Raw genomic sequence first — 16,070 nt, forward strand, 5'->3', positions numbered from 1 at the left:
ACCATTGGCACCCTCCTCTTCTGAATTGTTCATCCTCCGTTAACATGAACTCGCTGCCACTCCCGGTCTTGCACAGATGCTCTCCTCATCCTGATTGGGCTCTGGGAGCCCGCTAAGGTTCATTCATCTGTGGAAATACCCTGTTCAGACTCTGATTCCTCATGCCAGGTCACCCCTCTCCAAGGATGTCATCCTTACCCTGCTCGGCTTCTGCCATAACATGCCGGGGTGTCCCTATGCACGAACACCCTGTCATCCCACTTGGATTCTGACTCCCCATGTCAAAGTGACCCCATGTGACCCGCTCCTCACCATTTTCTGGTTCTGACAGCAGACGCCACTGCTTCACTGTGGGAACTCTCTCCTCACTCACTCGGACTCCAATATCCGGCTCTATGTAGCCCTTCTGCACAGATGTCCCCCTCATCCTGCTCTGGTTTACCACATTCACCACACTTATCCCCATTGCATTTTTAGGAAAGAATGCAACGGGGAGAGGAAGAGGGAAGAATAAACAAGATCCTATTTTTTGGTCATAATTTACAAACCTTTTAAAAATATCTAACAAATAATTTAAAATCCATATTTAAAGTCATCAAATATGCTTTTATTAAAAAATCAAATAGCATTGTTCCTCATGACATGACTATACACATGCACATACACTTGTGTGTGTATAAATTTCGTCTAAAATAAAGACAAATATCTAGATTGAAATACTTTGAGATTTAATATTTGAATTGCATTCTATGCCTATAAAATTGAGATTTTAATGCAATATCACATCGAAAATTCCATTAGAGCCATTCTAATGAATACTTAGGTCGTTGTTTATTTGTTTGTTTAGCTTAATGTGCCTGATGAACGATTTTCCCCAGTAAGAGTAAGGCTACTATCATTGCCAAGGCAGTGCATTATACTATGATATTTTTCCCTTCATTTCTGAACTTAAAAGCCATCTTCTATTTCTTTAAGGAAAATCTGAAAGAAAAGATGCTGTGGAAAACATCTGCAACTACTGTAACTTGCTTTTTAGGCCAACGATGGCTAATATAATGAACAATTTAAAAAGAACAATTTGCCATATGGATGTTATAGCCATTATTTGCTCTGTTGCTAAACATAGTAGTGTTTTGGGTAGATGAAACAGCTTTTGCTTTGGCACAGAGAAGTAGCAGATCGGCCAAGGACTGCTAAACAGGTGTTCTTTGTAATGGCCGTGGAAGAATTACATTCTTCTCTAAACTTCATTCTCTTTTTTTTTTACACTGATGACTAAGATAGAAAGTGTATACCAAGATTGCTGCCCTAATCTGACATGGAAACCTGAAGCGTAGAATACAATACTTTCCAAGCATTATGGTGCTATAACCACTTAATTCTTTGTAATCCACCCCCACTGTCACTATTGTCAGTTAGACCTATTCTACCTTCCACTTGGTTTATTACAATAAATGCCTGTTTTCCCTATCTCCAAGCTTTTGCCTCTCTTTTCAGCTATTCGTATTGTTATGTTGGTTCACTTCTCTCCCATGACTAAGAATCAGTAATAACTCCCAAGGGTTTGTTGCATCAATCCGATCATTTACCCTTTTTTCTGATAAAGAAGAGAATGTATACACAAATAAATGGTCAAATGGGTACCAGATAGAATTTTATGTGCTCTAATTTTTTTTTTTTGAATATCTAGACATGGAGAGTATCTGGTAACATATGGATCAGAGAATATAGTTTAGACCTGAGAGCACTGTGAGATCTTTTACTCCCACATAAATTTTAGATATTGAAATATTCTGCTTCAAGGAAGAGTTTTTCTAAATCTTTTCAGAGGCAGGTTGAAGAGGGAGGGGTTGGAGCCTGTTTCACATATTATGAGGCATCATAATCAAACTATTAGTAAAAGCCTAAATTAGTTACCTCTCCTATGACCATCTCTCCTCTGTGGAAACCTGTGAGCGTTCCTCAATGTGTTATTTTTCTTATTGAATCCATTGACCTTATTACTCTAGCCTCTGGTTAACTGGGGATGTCACTGCCACGATTTGAGGAGAAAAAGAAAAATATCAGTCCTTCTGCCGACTTTACAAAACAGCTCTCTCCCTTGATACTCTGGTCCTTTCAGAACCTTCCTGGGGTCATTATCCTAAGGGGCACTAAAAAGCATCAGAGAAGACATTATTAACATCAGGGCCTGATGCCTATGCTGAACTTTTACCTCTATTCTAGTTCTCAAGAGCATTGTCCATAATTACATGGATCTTTGTTGTTATCATTAGGTGCTATCAAGTTGGTTCTAACTCATAGCAACCCTATGTACAACAGAACAGAACACTGTCCGGTCCTGCACCATCGTCGCAATCCTTGCTATGCTTGAGCCCATTGTTGCAGCCACTGTGTCAATCCATCTCATTGAGGGTCTTCCTCTTTTTTGCTGATCCTCTACTTTATCAGGCATGATGTCCTTCTCCAGGGACTGAACCCACCTGATAACATGTCCAAAATATGTGAGATGAAGTCTTGCCATCCTCACCTCCAAGGAACACTGTGGCTGTATTTTTTCCAAGACAGACTTGTTCGTTCTCCTGGCAGTCCATGGTATATTCAATATTCTTCGCCAACATCATAAGTCAAAGACATCAATTCTTTTTTGGTCTTCCTTACTCATTGCCCAGGTTTCACGTGCATATGAGGTGATTGAAAATATCACGGCTTGGGTCAGGCCCGCCTAAGTTCTCAAAGTAACATCTTTGCTTTCTAACACTTTAAAGAGGCCTTTTGCAGCAGATTTGTCGTTTGATTTCCTGACTGCTGCTTCCATGGGCACTGATTGTGGATATAAGTAATATGTAATCCTTGATAACATCAATCTTTTTTTCCATTTATCATAATGTTGCTCATTGGTCCAGGTGTGAGGATTTTTGTATAAAAATATGGGTGTTATGCTTATGCCGAGTTCTTCAATTTAAAATTAAATTTAAATTAAAGAATTAGGACAAAAATATCATTGAAAATTATGTGCCCTTTATTCAATGCCCAGGGAGAAGTTAAAGTCCAAATTATAAAGACCCTGTCTCTGCTAAATTCAAATATAAAAACAACCATCTTCCCATTGCTAGATTTTTTCCAGCTTCAGCGAAGGAGATCACAATCACTAGACACCTGCAATTCTCTAGTGGCAGCTTCATCCTGGTCCATGTTCCCACACATGGATGTATCTCCATCACTACTTTATTTGAAGATGAATCAACTCAATACTAAATCTCTTGTCTTTCCCCCTTTCCAAAGTGTGGGAATAAATAGAAATAAGCAGAATTTACCTCAAAACAAATAACATCCCTCAGATCCATATTGCTGCTGCCAGTGAAAGAAAACAGTAGAGTTTTAGTGTTATACAAACAGTGTTTAAAAAAAAAAGAAAGAAAAAAGAACCCAGAAAATAAGAATGATGGGTTTTAGCTTTTCCAGGGTGCCAGTCAGCCTGTGTATATTTTTAGAAGCCATCACTTCAGACATTAAGTTAAACAAATTATATTCAGAGAGATAATTGTGACTTTGTATTCCCCTTATAATAGAGATTAAAAAACCATGGAGTAAGATATCCCTGCTTTCTCCTTTCTTACATAAACCCAAACCAAATCCACAGCCATAGAGTTGATTCCAAGTCATAGCGACCCTACAGGACAGAGCAAAACTGCCCCATAGAGTTCTTTCTTACACAGTAGCATACAAAACACTTCTATCATCTTACAAATTCTAGAAATGTGTAAATATTTAGAAATAACGAATGAAGATAAAAATTGTCAGCTGGTAATCATTTAATCATATAAGTGTAGCCCTGGTGGTGCAGTGGCTAAGAGTTCAGCTGGTAGCCAAAAGGTCGGCAGTTCAATTCCACCAGCTGCTCCTTGGAAACCCTATAGCAGTTCTTCTCTGTCGTATAGGGTGCTATGAGTCAGAATTGACTTGATGGCTACATTTTTTTTTTTTAATCATGTAAGTATAGCACTTTCAGGATTCAGGACTTACCTGGGGTTTCTTTATTCTCACATGTCCACCTGGCATATTTAAAATAGTTTTATTTCTCTGTATGTTCGAATTTTGTGTTCCAGGCATTTTGGTGCTTAATAAACTTTGAGTTCTTTTCAGCTCCCAGTTTTAATAGCCCTGTTCACCAGATTTATAATAGGCAACTTGAAGTTAATGACCTTGCATTTTCGGTGCTCCCAGTCACTCTCTCCTCTCTCTCCATTTCTTCATCTCTAAGAAAATCACAATTCATTTTTAGCCTTATGGCCAAGTGAACAAGGATGCTTCCTAGTCTCAAAAACCTTAGGTCAGGAGTTTCCAAACATTTCTGCACAAACCATCTATGGATCCTTTAAAAATGCTGATGCCTTGCTTCCAAATCATAGCAACAAAATAAGAAGGTGAGAATCAGTTATCAATATTTTTTAACAATACCTGGATAATTTCAATGTGCAGCTTAGAATTCATAGGCCTATGGTTATTTTTAAATATTTTATTCATTTTATGCTCTGTACTTAATCCAGCAAAATAACTGAGCAATTTAGAGAATAAGTAAAAATAATAAAGATGAAAATTTTCCCTCAGTGTTCAAGTAAATGGATATTAAGTCTCAATGCCATTTTAAAATTTCCCAACTAATAAAATGCTTCTAAAAAAAAAAAAAACTATAGGAGTTTTCCAGAAATGTCTGGTGAGACAGTCCTATTATACAGCATTAGTGAGAATATTAATAAATACATAATTTCTTAAAAAATTTTGTAACATCTGTTCAGTATTTTTTTTTAATTCATATTTTGGCCTAATAATTCTGCATTTATATATCTGGATGGTTTCCACTTTTTGGCTATTGTGAATAATTCTGCAATGACTATTGGTGTACAATAGCCCAAAAGTAGAAACAACCTAAGTGAATGAATAAACAATGGAATATTATTCAGCCATAAAAAGGAATGCAATTCTAACACATGCTACAACGTGGATGAACCTTGAAAACAATCATTGTGCTGAATGAAAGAAGCCAGTCAAAAAGGACAAATATTGCATGATTCCACTTACATGAGGCAATCCACAGAGACAGAAGGTAGAGTAATTGCTTCCAGGAGTTGGAGGGAGGGGAAATGGGTAGTTAGTGTTGAATGGGTATAGATTTTCTGTTTGGGATGATGAAAGACACTTTAGAAATAGATGATGGTGACGATTGCACAATACTGTGAATATAATTAATGCCAATGAATCACACACTTAAAAATGGTTAAAATGACAAATTTTGTCACATATGTTTTACCACAATATTCTGAAAATATGAAAAGTTCTTCAATAAATATCATTGAACACTTTCTAATATATATTTTTAAAAAGTTCTAGTTTGGAGTAAGTCTAAAAAAAGGTATAATTAGTTGAACACCTGATGCATTTGAACATACTGAATCATAATTTAGACATTCCAGAACTCAGGACTAAATTAAAGATACATATAGAGAAAGCCAAGTAAAATATATAAAGCAATTATCTATCTCAGGACAATTTTCTGTGTAAGGTGAAAATTAATCATAATATATGGCTTAGCCAGGAGTAATACTTACATCGTCATAATAATATAAAAACCGAATAATGACCTAACAAAAATGACAACTGAACTATAATAGGGTGATGGGAGGACAAAAAAGGGTTGTATCAGTAGGGGTGGGTGGGATGGTGTGTGAAAGAAGGCTAATCCTCATTTTCTGTTGTGGGCAGTCAGAACATGTGCCTGAGAGTAGAACATCTAGAAGTAGCAATATAAACAAAATATTTAAAGAAATTAAATACCAAAAGAACAAATTGAATGAGTTGAAGTGGTTATCTCTAGAGGGGGAAATGGGGCTTATAGGGAAAGGGGGTGCTCTTTTTTTGGTAGCAAACCATGTAAAAATCAATTTACTTCTAAATTATGTATAAGTGAAAAATAAAATTAAAAAATTCATTAGGCTTAAACATCATCAGTTCTTGCATGTAGCTTTATCTGACTAGGGTAGAGTTTAACACAGGTGGAGTATTTTAACCTCTACCAGAAAATATTGCAATGTTGTTGTTTTGTTTTAATGTAGCTCTAACACTAATAACAAAGTTTGTAGTAAGATAGCAAAATCTTTGAATGTCATGAAGAAGATTGGGAAATAGCATCATATGGTTGAGAAAAAAAATGACAGAATCAGACCAATGGTTCAAATTCTCACTGGGTTACTTACTAGCACATTATATATCCTTTCTGGGCCTTAATTCTCTAGTCTGTGGAGTGGTTGAAAATACTCATCTTCAGGGTTACTATGAATAAATAATATCTTTTTTATGAATCAGCTAGCACAATGCCTGGCAACAAGACGTGCTTAATAATTTGCTGATTCCTGCTCTTCTTGACCACTAGAAGACATTCCTCATGTTTCTTCTTCAATTTGGTGTGCACAGGTTTTAGATATTTGGCAAGAGAGTGAATAAATGGGTCTCTTAGAATAAAATCTTGGTTTTATGATGAGTGCTAAATCATTTATGGGGGCTTCCAGAATGGCAGAATGAGAATGTTTGTAAATTCACTCCTTCATAACAGCAACAAAAACATGTCAAAATTAACTTTGCCAGAACTCCAAAAATCAATGAAAAGCTTACAAAAATATGAAGAGCTCTCATTCAAGAAATCTGCTAAATCTCAGTATAGCCTGTTTCAATGCCCCATTCACCAACTACACAGTAGCTTCAAAAACTAGAAGGCTTGAAAGCATGGAAGCTGTGAAAAACACCAGTTGGCAGCAACCAGAGGGGCCATATTGTATTAGAACTCTTCAAAAAATCCCATCCCAAACATTTTCATTCTTTGGGCCATCTAGTAACTCCCTGGAAAAGCCCCTCTCAAAGAGGGCTATGGTTATTTGACTTAACTCTGTGAGAAAAGCCTATCCTTGTGGCATTTGTTGAAAATAATAAGCTACAATTGTTTAATATTGCAGCTACCTAAGCCTGTGATATCAGTTGAGGCAAACAAAAGCATGACCAAAAATTTAAAAAGAAAAACTGAGGACTGAGATGTCCATAGGCTGTTTTGAAAATCTCTGATACATTCTTGTGGATCTAGAAGTCCACGTACATGTTTAGGGCTTTCTACATGCCCAGGAATGAATCTGAGAAGGGTCTGAATCTCTCATCTTCAAGCCCAAGATAAGCAGGAAGTTAAGACTAAGGCAGAGTTATAAACTGCCTGAGTATTGAAGGTGTGGCCCAACACACACACAAAAACCACTTGGCAAAGGGCGGAAGATTTATTGGTTCAAAGAATTTAAAGAGATCTCTAACCAATCATTAGTTGACCACTAAGCTAACTGGATAGAGACTTTAGTGGCTTCACATTACAGGGAATACAGATTTTACAGTGTTAGGCTGGGTAAGTCACTAAACAAACAACAATGAAATAACCAACTAGAGCAAACAAACTGTGGATTGCAAAGGGGGGATATGATATTCAGAGTTGCTATATTATCTAGAGTTCCAGTTTTCAAGTATTCAAAGTATTCAGCTAAAGGCGTGCAAAAAAAGAAAGAGTATAGCCCATGAAAGGGGGAATAAAAGTCAATAGAAACTGTCCTTGAAGGGGCTTAGATGTTGGACTTGCTAAAATGGCATTTACAGAGCCATTAGAGATATCTAGATCAAGGAAACTGAGGCCAAGACAGCTTAAATGTCTACCCATAATGGTCAGCATCAGTGTCCTAAGGAGACCATGAACCTTAGGATCCGCAATCCAAATTGTTGTCACTCAATGAAATGATTGCTTAGATATTTATCATCTGTGTATACACATATATAGAAATGTTCTTTTTTTTCACTTTTAAATCAGCAGCTAATACATGAATATAATGAGAGTTTGCAATTATTTGAAAACATCTTAGACAAGTATCTAAACAGCCCTTATGTTCTAATCTCTTTTTCAGGCCCTCCAGTTAATGTTACATGCAACATATTCATAAACAGCTTTGGCTCTATCGCAGAGACGACCATGGTAGGCATGCTTACTTTGTAACAACTTTCACACTGGAGTCTTTTGAAATCACATTAATGGCAACTTCTCTGTTAATATGATGTGATTTAAGAGTAAAATATAATGAGATTTTAAAACATGAAATTGGTGATATAGTTAAATTGTAATCAACTGCTGTTAGTAATTTTCCTTTAAATATGGCATATTAGAGAATACAGTAGTCCTCCCTTATCGGAGCTTTCCCTTTCTGAGGTTTCATTTATGGGTCAACTTCAGTCCAAAAATGTTAAATGAGTAGGTAGCGTGATGAAATCTCCTGCAGTCCCCCTCTGTCATTCACAGAACTTTTATTACATTATACAGTTATAATTGTTCTATTTTATTATTAGTAATTGTTATTAATCTCTTACTGAGCCTAATTTATAAGTTCAACTTTATTATTGGTATATATGTATAGGACAAAACATAGTATATATAAGGTTTGGTTTCAGGTATTCATGGGGGTCTTGGAGCATATCCTCTGTGGATAAGGGGGGCTACTGAAAATGTTGTTAAAACAAGATTGGTTCTTCCCAATTCAGCAATCTAATATTAAAGCTCAAATTAAACTTACAATTTTACCAAATTAATGACTTCTTTTCAATGCTCTTTAATAACCAGACATAAGTTTAGCAGTAAATAATTTCATGTTTAACTGTTCTGTATATTTACCAATTTATTTACATTATTTTAAGTATTCTGATTTATTTATTTATTCCAAAAGAATGCAGTAATTGTTTAAACATCATAAATAAATATTTTATTAATGGCAGTATATACCTTCATTAAACACTGTAATTGGGAACACTTTATGTAACCAAAGTAAAAGAATAATAAAGAAAACTGTTGTTACAGAGTAAATTCATTTCCTTTTGAATTTTATATTATTTTCCTAAAGATCACATTGCTCTTTCCCTTGCCCTGTAGTTTTGTTGTGCACTTTAGCTAAAATAAAATGCAGAGATACTGGTATTGGCCATTTTGAATTGGACAATCATATAGTCTACTATGTTGGGAATGACAACTTGAAGAGGAATGGTGTTGCATTCATCGTCAAAAAGAACGTTTCAAGATCTATTCTGAAGTACAACACTGTCAGTGATAGGATAATATCCATACGCCTACAAGGAAGACCAGTTAATAAGACTATTATTCAAATCTACGCACCAACCACTAGGGCCAAAGATGAAGAAATAGAAGATTTTTATCAGCTGCTGCAGCCTGAAATTGATCCAACATACAATGAAGATGCATTAACAATTATTGGTGATTGGAATGCAAAAGTTGTAAACAAAGAAGAAGGATCGGTAGTTGGAAAATATAGCCTTGGTGATAGAAGCAGTGCTGGAGATCGAATGATATAATTTTGCAAGGCCACCGATTTCCTCATTGCAAATACCTTCTTTCACCAACATAAACGGCAACTATACACATGGACCTCACCAGATGGAACACACAGAAATCAAATTGACTACCTCTGTGGAAAGAGACGATGGAAAAGTTCAGTGTCAACAGTCAGAACAAGGCCAGGGGCCGACTGTGGAACAGACCATCAATTGCTCATATGCAAGTTCAAGCTGAAACTAAAGAAAATCAGAGCAAGTCCATGGGAGCCAAAATATGACCTTGGGTATATCCCACCTGAATTTAGAGATCATCTGAAGAATAGATTTGACACATTGAACAGTAGTGACCAAAGACCAGATGAGTTGTGGAATGACATCAAAAGGTTGGAGAAAGACTCATTAATAACTTTTATGCAGATGACACCACCTTGCTTGCTGAAAGAGAAGAGGACTTGAACACTTACTGATGAAGATCAAAGACCTCAGCCTTCAGTATGGATCAACTTCAACATAAAGAAAACAAAAATCCTCAGAACAGGACCAATAAGCAACATCATGATAAATGGAGAAAAGATTGAAGCTGTCAAGGATTTCATTTTACTTGGATCCACAATCAACACCCATGGAAACAGTAGTTGAGACATCAAAAAACACATTGCATTGGGCAAATCTGCTACAAACAAAACCAAAACCAAACCCACTGCTGTTGAGTCAATTCTGACTCATAACGACCCTGTAGGATAGAGTAGAACTGCCCCATCGGATTTCCAAGGAGCGCCTGGGGATTCAAACTGCCAACCTCTTGGTTAGCATCTGTAGCACTTAACCACTACACCACCAGGTTTTCCAGACTTCTTTAAAGTGTCGGAAAGCAAAGATGTCACCTTCAAGACTAAGGTGCACCTGACCCAAGCCAGATGTTTTCATTTGCCTCTTATGTATGTGAAAGGTAGACACCTTTGAATCATGGTGTTGGTGAAGAATGTTGAATATACCATGGACTGCCAAAAGAATGAACACATCTATCTCAGAAGAAGTACAATCAGAATGCTCCTTAGAGGCAAGGAAGGTGAGACTGCATTTCACATACTTTGGGCATGTTATCAGAAGGGACAAGTTCCTGGAGAAGGACATCACACTTGGTAAAGTACGGTAATCAAAAAAGAGGAAGACCCTCAATGAGATGGGTTGACACAGTGGCTACAACAATGTACTCAAGCATAAAGAGGATTGTGAGGATGGCGCAGGACTGGGCAGTGTTTCATTCTGTTGCATTTAGGGTCACTATGAGTCAGAACTGACTCAAGGAGACCTAACAACAACAATGTGCCAAATTTGGAAAACCCATAGGGTTGCTATGAGTTGAAATGGACTCAACAGCAAGAGGTTTTTTGTTTGGTTTTAGAAATATTATGTGAGAATACATGGTTACCACAAAACATGGGGGTATTCTTGGGCACCATGACTGGTGGGCACCTGTATGTCCCACCAGACCTGGGTGGCAGGGTACATTGTTTGGTGCCTTGCACTGGGGTACATTGGACACCTCTGTTTTTCCAAATATGACACACACACATACAAAACCCATCAGTGTGCCCTATCACACGGGAAGCCACAGATATGCTTCCAAGGCTTATCTAGCTGCACAAAACCCAAAAGAGACAAAAGTTTTGCCCGATCACTTCCTGGATGCGCTACCTCACATATAAGCCTTCTACCCCAGGTATTTTGCTTCAACGAATGTTTCTTCGCCTTTCACCATTTCACAAATCCCCCTCAAAAAGGTAGAGTCCCAAGAAATGTGAGAACCAAAAAAATTGAGTGGGCAACTCTATGTCCCATGAATCCCTAAAAATGTTAAAAAGAAAGGAAAGTTGGGAGGGGCATACTATGGCTTATGTCTTTTGATAGTCTTTCCATAGTTTACATTTCATATGTTAGAAGTCAATGGAGAAAAAATTTGTGGTTGGAAAGTGTGGGACATACTTCTGCAAACTTATTATGTGTTGTGGATAAGGCTTCGATGCCAGCACGAGAGCTTTTTTTAAGCTAGGCTTCTTTTTTTATTTTGTTTTTTTTAAGCCCATATATATGTATGTAGTAGTTTGGGTGTGTATGTATGGCAGTATTTCAGAATGGATGTATTGGTTTAGCCTCTTATCTTTGGAAAACAGATGGCTCTCCATCTTCTTACACATATGTCAGAGAGTTAGAGAATTGTTCTGCTATGTGCCTTAAGTCAATATTTACCCACTGAGTCATTACTTTTCACCAGTGCCCATAGGATGATCCATTTTTACAAAATAAAAATGAACAAAATAAAAGACAAAGTGTTTTTGTATAATAGTTTTCCAGGTGTATGCATATGTAGATGAATGAAGGTGAAGAGGGAAATTGAATATCTCAGGGTCTATTCTGATCTCACAGAATTGTCAAACTGTAGAGTTTTGAAATTTTTTACATGAATTTGTGTTTGAATTAGTTGCAACAATAAGCACATACATATAGGTATTACTTCGAATCATTGGATCATTAGATTCTCCAGAGAAAGCTAAACTAACATGGCAAAAAAAATTGATATTGTCAATTTACATACTCTTAACTGATACTTCAAACACAAACACGTTCTTTGTGTGTGTGTGTGTGTATACATATATAGTTCCAGGCATACAAAAGTATATTATAATTATTTAAGTAACAATCATGCATCTATCACCATTTCAAGAAATTAAACATTATAAATAGATTCAAGAAGACTCTGTACTCCTGCCCAAACCACTGTTTTCCCTATCTTCCTACAGGAAATTTTATATATGACGTTAAGATATTATATGTGTGAAAACATAAACAAAACTGCTGTACTTATTATCTGCACGTAACTTGATTTTTGGCTTTAATTTATGTTTCTGAGATTATTCATGCTTGAACACGTAATCATTTTCATGTTAATAGGCATTCCATAATGTATTTATTCATTTTGCTTCTGCTGGACATTTAGGTTTCTCCTAATATTTTTGCTCAGACTAAAAATTCTGCATTAGAAATTGTTGCATATTATATTCTAATACACATATGCAAAATACTATCCTTGGTATATAGCCAGAAGTGGGATCATTTGGCCCAAGGTTGCAGGCCTAAGTTTGAAATTACTTGATTCTAACAATACTAAATTGTTCTCCAAAGAGGCCTTCTGTTTTAAATACTTACTAGCAATTTTATGAGATTACCCATTGTTCTACATCTTCACTGACACTTAGTATCTACCTACTTATGTTATTCAAATCTTCCCATATAATTTTTTTAAAAAACATTTGCTTTCATAAGCTGTGTTTATAGAAAGATAAATTCATGAAATACGCTAAGATTGGCTGCAGAGAGTTTTGTTATATCATAGCTCCTGTTATACAGTGCTTAAGATGATCCAAGAATAATTTTCAAAAATTGAAAGCATTAAGGTGCAATTATTTCAGGAATCTATCAGGCTTCACAGTAACTTTTTTTTGACAATTGGAAGGAAATGTATATAATTTGAAAATGAAGTCCACAAAGTGAGTCATTTGTCTTTTGTAGTTAATGCCAAAGAGTTAAACTCTTATTGAGATGCGTGTACTTTTTTTCTGATTGTTATAATAATACCTCATACATACAGATTTAATAAGGTTAAAGTGGAATATAATTAGATAGATACTTTTCCACTTCTTTTTAGATGGTCTGAAAGCATCTGGCTATCATTTTAACATTAAGATTATGCCTGTTAGTATCTTGTCCTCGCTATCTTATTTTCCTTACTTTGAGAAATAAGTAAAGCCAAACCAAATATAGCATTGGCTTTGGTCTGAAAGATCTTTAATTACAAGCATGAGTAGCCAGTGACTGACAGCATACCTATGCCCTGAACGATCGTTTATACAGGTGAGTCAGAAGCAGGGCTTATTTATGGGGACGGTTTCGGAAGGATAGATATGCATGAATGTTACACACCCTGGTGACCCCATCAAGAATATGAATAAATCTCTGCCTGGTGTAATAGTCCACAAGATTATCCTGGCAAGCACCTGTGTCTCAAAAAAGGACTGTCTGTAGATCCTGTTCACAAAGGTAGATGTTCTTCTGAGGAATACCACACACACACACACACACACACACACACCCGTTGCCTTCAAGTCAATTCCGGCTTATTGCGACCCTATAGCTCAAGAAGCACAAGGAATATAATTGTGCAAGGAAGAGGGAGTTGTCAGGCACACACTTTTGCAACTTCTCTCCTTTATTGGAGCAAAGTCTTTTGTAGACTTTCTTTTTACTCTGGATAAGTAGTTTGAAAGGTTAATTGTGTTCTGTTTAGGAACTTGAAATATTTAGGATGGAAAAAATTGAGGAATATTACAGGATTAAATGTAGTGGCATAGATAATTTACAACAAAAAAAAGAAACTTGCAGTCAAGTCGATCCTGACTCATAGGAACCCTACAGGACAGAATAGAACTACTCCATTGGGTTTCCAAGGCTGTAATCTTTCATCACTGTGCCACCAGGACTCCTTGGGACATAGTAGGTGTCACTTCATATAGTCCTCTTTTCTGCTAGGTTTAAAGTTAATTTGTAAGGGCTAGCTGGTCACTATTACCTACAACTGGACCTCTCAGAGAAGGATATTATATAGAATTCACTGTACTTAGATCAACTAAGCACTTTTTTGTAGGTCACTTAATGTGGCACAGAAATGATTTTTTTCTTGTGAATGGTTTATAGCAGTGGTGTTCATCATCATGGCATTCATATCATGCACTTTTTGCTAAGAGAATTTGGTTTTCTGAAAGAATGCACTCCAAAATGACATGTGATCCTTTAAAGATAAAATGGGCAGTAAGATTGGGAATTGTGTTCTCTAAGATGATTGGCACTAGTCATAACTTGTTACTTAGTGATGGATTTAGCATGTCTGTTAATATTAAGTACTTGGCAATCTATTTAAATTGCAAATAGCTCTTCTTCAGCTGTGATGCTGAATTTCTGGCAGATGAATGAATTCAAGTGAACACAACACTCTCTAGACGAGTGCAGTGACACGTTTCTATTGCTGTAAGGAGCCTACCAGCCTACCTACAAAACAGCAAGCTAACCGTGCTTCAGAGAGACTCAGACAAACAGAGTGACAGGGACATGGGGCTGTGCCACAAGCACCCTGTCAAATAGAACAGAAGCAGGCAGGAGTTAAGCAGTCTTTGGTGCTTAGGGAGTCATTAGAAAATAGAAAATTCCTACCCAACAAGGGCATAGATACATATCCAAAAGGAGTTTAGTGCTTGCAGGTTTCGTTTTTAAAATGTAAATATAAAATATAAGAAAATGTATTATCCTCTGAATCTCCTCAAGAAGGCTTAATAACATAAACCATTTGTTCTATGGAGAACATGAAAAAACAGTTTTATTACCACATACATATTACCCTAATCAGCAACATCTTTTAAAAATTCTCCTTAATAATTAGTTTCTTGGAACATTGCCAACATTCCAGAGACTAGCTAAACATAAGACAAATAATCCTGTCACAAAGTTATATTAAGAAGTTTAATTAACCAAAACTAGTTTATAACATATATCAACATTAATTAGATAAACAGTAATTATTCTCAGATAAGTCCTAGGCAGCCTTCATCTGCAAAACCCATTCGCCTTATCAATTAAGGTTGATGAAGTATCATTTTTCCTCTTCGGGTATGGAAGACATTTTGGAGTGCTTGCTTCTCGGATGTCTTCCAGCCCTTCTGGAGCTCCATACATTTTTGAAATTAGTGAAGAATTCCTCTTAACTTTTGCCTAATTAAGTCCTTGGATACTGAAAATGGTTAAAGCTCTTGGCTGTTAACTGAAAGATTGGTGGTTCTAGTCCACCCAAAGTCACCTGGGAAGAAGGCCTGGTGATCAACCTCCAAAAAATCAGCCATTGAAAACCCTATGGAGCACAGTTCTACTCTGACACACATGGTGTCACCATGAGTTGGGATCGACTCAATGGCAACTGGTTGGGTTTTCCCTCACTGAACTCTCATCTCTCCGTCTCGCAACTGAAGTTGCCTCCATCTTCTTAACGGCACTAACCAGTTGCCGTGGGATCACTTTACTTCCAGTCTTCCAGGAATCCTCTGGACTGGCATTTCACTTTCCACCGGAGTTAATAAGTGATCAGCCAGAGCCCTCTCTGAGCTAATGAAATGAAAATTAGCCGCTTTCTTTGGTGCAAACCATTTTGTTTGTTTTTAGTGTTCTTTTGCTATTTCTCCCTTTTCTAGAGTAATTTCTTATCCTCATTTTGTCTTTTTAGAGTTTCTGCTCACTCAGTCCTTCAATGACAATTAATCGTCCTAATATACCCTATATTATATGTTTGTTGTATACACATTTCACAAAACATCTACTAAAAAGGCTATAAATTCTAAGTATATTTTACTCTTTATCATATTGTGACTAGCTGTGAAGATCATTGCTATTCTTCATCCAAGCACTATGAGGTCAAATATGATTAATCAAAATCTGACAGTAGACATGAAAAGAAATGAATATGCTCTATATCTCTTTTTGTCTTCCTTTTCCTCTAAGACACTCTTTCTCAAGCTTATTTTCGTTGTACCTCACTAAGGTGCCTTTTTAGA

The 16,070-nt window shown here is 36.5% G+C and overlaps 1 protein-coding gene across 2 annotated transcripts in view; it reads left to right on the forward strand.

The window, feature by feature from the left end:
* Window positions 1–16,070, forward strand: part of GLRA3 (glycine receptor alpha 3) — a 240,913-nt gene that overhangs the window by 62,244 nt on the left and 162,599 nt on the right. For both annotated transcript variants that reach the window (XM_003415819.3, XM_003415818.3), the window contains exon 3: window positions 7,986–8,053. In XM_003415819.3, coding sequence (XP_003415867.1) covers window positions 7,986–8,053 — 68 coding nt within the window. The remainder of the gene's footprint in view (window positions 1–7,985; window positions 8,054–16,070) is intronic.

Source organism: Loxodonta africana, chromosome 21, assembly GCF_030014295.1.
Source record: "Loxodonta africana isolate mLoxAfr1 chromosome 21, mLoxAfr1.hap2, whole genome shotgun sequence".
Taxonomy (NCBI): domain Eukaryota; kingdom Metazoa; phylum Chordata; class Mammalia; order Proboscidea; family Elephantidae; genus Loxodonta; species Loxodonta africana.